At 36.8% G+C, this 4,822-nt stretch overlaps 2 protein-coding genes across 2 annotated transcripts in view; both read left to right on the top strand.

Moving 5' to 3' along the window:
• Window positions 1-2,904, top strand: part of LOC137625468 (uncharacterized) — a 4,754-nt gene extending 1,850 nt beyond the window's left edge. Inside the window, exon 2 of the mRNA XM_068356378.1 lies at window positions 1-2,904. This exon is cut by the window's left edge and continues 1,264 nt beyond it. Coding sequence (XP_068212479.1) covers window positions 1-2,904 — 2,904 coding nt within the window.
• A 43-nt stretch (window positions 2,905-2,947) lies between these two features.
• On the top strand, window positions 2,948-4,822 carry LOC137625469 (uncharacterized). Its single transcript, XM_068356379.1, has one exon. The coding sequence runs from the start codon at window positions 2,948-2,950 to the stop codon at window positions 4,820-4,822; it is 1,875 nt and encodes a 624-aa protein (XP_068212480.1).

Genomic DNA, 4,822 nt, shown 5'->3' on the forward strand with positions numbered 1-4,822 from the left:
TGCACAAGATACAGTCACCATAAGAAGAAAGTGAAAGTAACAGATCATTCTGTGGATATGGCAATAAATGTGAACTTCACACCAGAGGGAACTAGTGGAGCTACTGCAAAATGTTATCCATGCTCCTTGTGTAGCACAGTCCAAGAAAAGGCTAGCCATAACATCAGAGATTGTAAGAACTTTATTTCTCCTGTTTCCAAAGTCGAGAAACTGAAGAGTATCGATGGATGTACTAGATGTGGCCTGGCATCACATTCTACTGAAAAGTGCAGATACAAATTTAGATATCTGTGTGCAAATTGCAAAGGTTTTCATTGGAATTACTTGTGCACTCATCCAGGGGAAAATCAATCCAATGACATTAGTCAAAAGAATCTGGACCTTAACAAGAAAAAATTCCATGAAAAAAACAAGGACAAGAAAGACCCAAAGGCTAAAAATCCTACGGAAAGATCCCAGAATAACATTACTACTATTACAGAGGCTTTGAAGAACTCAAGTGAGGGAGATACGATTCTTCCAACCTTCACGTGTAACATAAGTGGTTCCAATGTGCGTTGTATGAAAGACAGTGGATGTCAATCCAATTTTATATCTGAAGAGTTGGCAAGCAGATTGAATCTACCAGTCATACGAGAGTGTGTTAAACTTACTGTGAATGGTATCAATGTCCCTAGAAGTTATGACACCAAAATTGTTGAGGTGGAAATGAAATTTGACAGGGATACAAGAGTCATTTATGCATTGTGCCTTCCAAATATAAATATTACTTTGAATCTTCCCAAGTTGAACAGAGTTGTGAATGGATTTCTGTCAAAAGGATATAAATTGGCAGATACAAGACTTTTGGATGGTTCAGAAGATATTTCTGATATTCAGCTTATTTTGGGATCAAAATCCAGCTATTGCATACCTGAGACTGAAATTGTATTCGGAGAGAAATCTATATATTCAAGAACTCCTCATGGTGTAGTGTTAAAGGGAGCAACCGAGACTATTTTACATGATCTGCCTTATTTACCATATGCCCCTGAAGTCTCGTCGTCTTCCTACATTTCGATAACTAATAGAACCCCAGACTACCTGCCTTCAGAAGAAGCTAAGTTTTATCAAACCTCTAATATAGATTTTGGTAAAATCGAGATTAGAAATGAATCATTTGTTTTGGAAGGAGAGGATGATGAAGTCAGTGGGTTAGTTGATATGGAAAAGGATGTACTTGATTCTGTTTGTGACGAAGCATTGGATAGAGAGACTTCAATATACTCTGAAACTGTTGAAATACATACTCAGTTGGTCAATTACGTTTTAGAGAAAACTACAAGGAATAGTGAAGGGAGGCTGGTAATGCCATTACTCTGGAACCCTAGAGTTTCTCACCTTTTGGGACATAACTTCAATATATCAGAGAAAATACTGTCAGGCTTGCAAAGAAAATTTCAAGGAAATTTAGATGATACACTGAAGCAGATAAATATGGTATTTAAAGAGCAAGCAGATGCTGGTATAATTGAGAGAATTGAAAATCTTGATAAATTCAAGAAGGAGCATCCAGAGTCCAGTTTCATGCCTTTTATGGGCATTTTTAAGCCTGATCGTGAGACCACAAAATGTAGGGTTGTGTTCCTATCTAATTTGAGTGACAAAGGCAGTATGAATCACAATCAAACTATGCATGCAGGTCCCACATTAAATCAGAAACTCTCCACTTCCATTATTAATTTGAGGTTCGGAAGCAAATTATGTTGCTTTGATATAAAGAAGGCATTCAACAATATAGGTCTTGAGGAAGTCGACCAAAATCGCCTTTGTTTTTTATGGTTTAGAAATCTTGAAGATGGAGATTTTTCAATTATTGGGTATAAGAATAGTAGACTTCCTTTTGGGCTTCGATGTTCACCTGCATTATTAATGCTTGGGTTATACAAGATATTGATACTGGATTCTACCAATGATTCTTTTCCATTGATGAAACTCAAGAGAACCATTTATCAGTTGTCTTATATGGACAACTGTGCATTTACGGCAGAAACGTCAGAGTGTTTGTTGTGGATGTATACAATGTTGGAGGATATTTTCAGTCCATATAAGTTTTCACTTCAGCAGTTTTTATCAAATGACATGTCATTACAGAAAGAAATTGACAAAATTCAGGAAACAGAGACTCCGACAAAAAGTAAACTGCTGGGACTTGAGTGGGATCGAATGAGTGATACATTGTCTACAAAACCCATACAACTGGATATAAATTCCTCAACAAAAAGAAAAGTTCTATCTACTATAGCTTCACAGTTCGATCTTCTTAATTTCAATGGACCTATACTGAATCGAGCCAGATTGTTTCTACACAGATTGCAGTGTAGACCAGAACTAGATTGGGATGAAAAGCTTACTGCTCCTTTGATCAATGAATGGAAGAATATCTGCAAGCAGGCCAATTCTGCACCTTCTGTAGAGTTCCCACGGAATTTTGGTGCTCGTACTGACAAATATAAATTGGTTGGGTTTGCTGATAGTAGTAAGGTTCTGTTTGGCGCTGCAGTGTATCTGTATAACATAAGTACAAATAAGATCTACTTTATTTTAGCAAGAAATAAACTGGTGAGTAAACAATTGGAGTCAAAATCCATACCAAGCTTGGAATTACAAGCTCTTGCTTTAACTGTAGAAACTGTAAAGGATTTGAAGAATGAACTTTCAGGATTTGGTTGCATTGATCCTATTGAGATAGTTGGATGCGAGGTCTATTCTGACAGTTTGGTGGTACTGACCTGGCTGCAGTCTTACGCCTTGAAACTTGACAAACTACAAAAAAAGCAACCCTTTATACTCAATAGATTAGAGTATATCAATAAGCTGTGTGAGGATTCTAGTATGAAATTTTCTTTTGTCTGGAGAAGATAATCCAGCAGACTGCATCACCAGACCTTTATCCTTTAGGCAGCTAATGAAAACAAACTATATAACTGGTCCTAAGTTCATTACAGAGAGCGAAAGCAATGTGATCTGTAGTGACAGGACATTGTCTTTCATCATACCTGGATTATTTGAATCAAAACAAGTGCATAAAGTGGAAACAAATTGTGGTAGTGCTTGTTCACCTCCGAATGTGGGCTCGGAACATCTTTTCCCTTTTAATAGGGTTTCTAGTTTTGAGAAGGCCGTGAGAGTGCATGCGGTGGTGCTCAGGTTCTGCAGCATTTTGAAATCTAAGTTTAAAAGCAAACATCCAGCTCTAGATCATTTTGAAGTTGAAGATGAAGGTTTTAACTTTTATGATGAAGCTTGTAGGCAGATTATAATCAGGGATCAACATATTCACTTCCCAGATGTCTTTGATTATTTTCACTCAAAACAGAAGCAGTTGAAGAATCTGCCTAACATTGTTGCACAGTTGAACTTGTTTCTTGATTCGGATGGCATGGTGAGGGTAAAAAGTAAATGCCGAAGATTGAAGGAAGTCCAACATCTTAACAAGTTCAACTATCCTTTACTACTATCGAAGGACAGTATGTTGGTTCCTCTGATTATAAGGGAATTGCACGTGAAGCTCTCACATGCTGGTTGTTATCCTTTGTTGGCGGAACTTAGAAGAAACTTTTGGATTACCCATATATACTCGACTGTGAAGAAAGTTCTGTCAAACTGCATTACTTGTAAGAGATTAAATGAGAGGGTAATCAAATTAAATCAAAGTCATTACCCAGAGTTTAGGATTAATCCTGAAAACATACCGTACAGACAGATTTTCATTGATCATATGGGTCCATTTAAAATAAAGAATGATCAAGGAAATACTGTCAAGGTATGGTTGTTATGTATTACATGTCTATGGTCTCGGGCTATTAACTTGAAAATTTGTATGGATTTAACTTCAGAGGAATTTATTAGAGCATTACAACTTCATACATATGAATTTGGCATTCCCTCCTTATGTCTGTCTGATTTGGGATCGCAATTCGTTGCTGGTGCAAATCAGGTCTCTAGTTTCTTGAGCGATTACGAGACCAATGCATATTTACAGGAACATGGAATTAAATCCTTTAAATTTGAGCAATATTACAAAGGATGTAATCAACTCGGCTCGTTAGTAGAGTCTTGTGTGAAACTAACCAAGCGCTTATTATTTGGAGCAATGCGCAATAACATTCTTCCCCTTCGGGATTTTGATTTTATTGTTCACAAAACTATACATTTGGTGAACAGAAGGCCAATTTCATTTAAAGAGTCTCTTAGGGACTCTTCAGGAGAGAGCATTCCAGAAATCATTACCCCAGAGATGTTGATTCATGGCAGAGAATTGGTTTCCTTCAATATAATCCCTCAACTACAAGGCCCAACAGATGACGATCCAGAATTCAATGCAGATCAGATTCCTTCATCATTACTGAAACTGCAAAATGTACGACATAATCTTATTAAAATATACAATGAAGATTTTGTTGGGAATCTGATATATCAAGCCGTAAATAAAAAAGACAGATACAAGCCCGTTCAACATAAAGAACTTAAAGTTGGAGATATAGTACTTTTGAAGGAACCCTTAGCTAAACCCTGTAATTATCCAATGGGACGCATTAAGGAAATTGTAAAAAATATAAACAATGAAGTTACGGCTGTGAAAGTCTTTAAAGGGAAAACTGGAGAAATATTAAAATGGCACTCTAGTTCTATAATTCCTCTTTTGTCAGTCCCAAGCAATGATGAAAAGCAAGGTGTACCAGACACTAAGAATGTTCATATTGTATCATCACGTCCTAAAAGAAAAGCAGCTATACAGGGGGCTGCCAAAATTCACCAAATTTTGGCTGAATCTGATTAG

Source organism: Palaemon carinicauda, chromosome 32 (assembly GCF_036898095.1).
Source record: "Palaemon carinicauda isolate YSFRI2023 chromosome 32, ASM3689809v2, whole genome shotgun sequence".
NCBI lineage: Eukaryota > Metazoa > Arthropoda > Malacostraca > Decapoda > Palaemonidae > Palaemon > Palaemon carinicauda.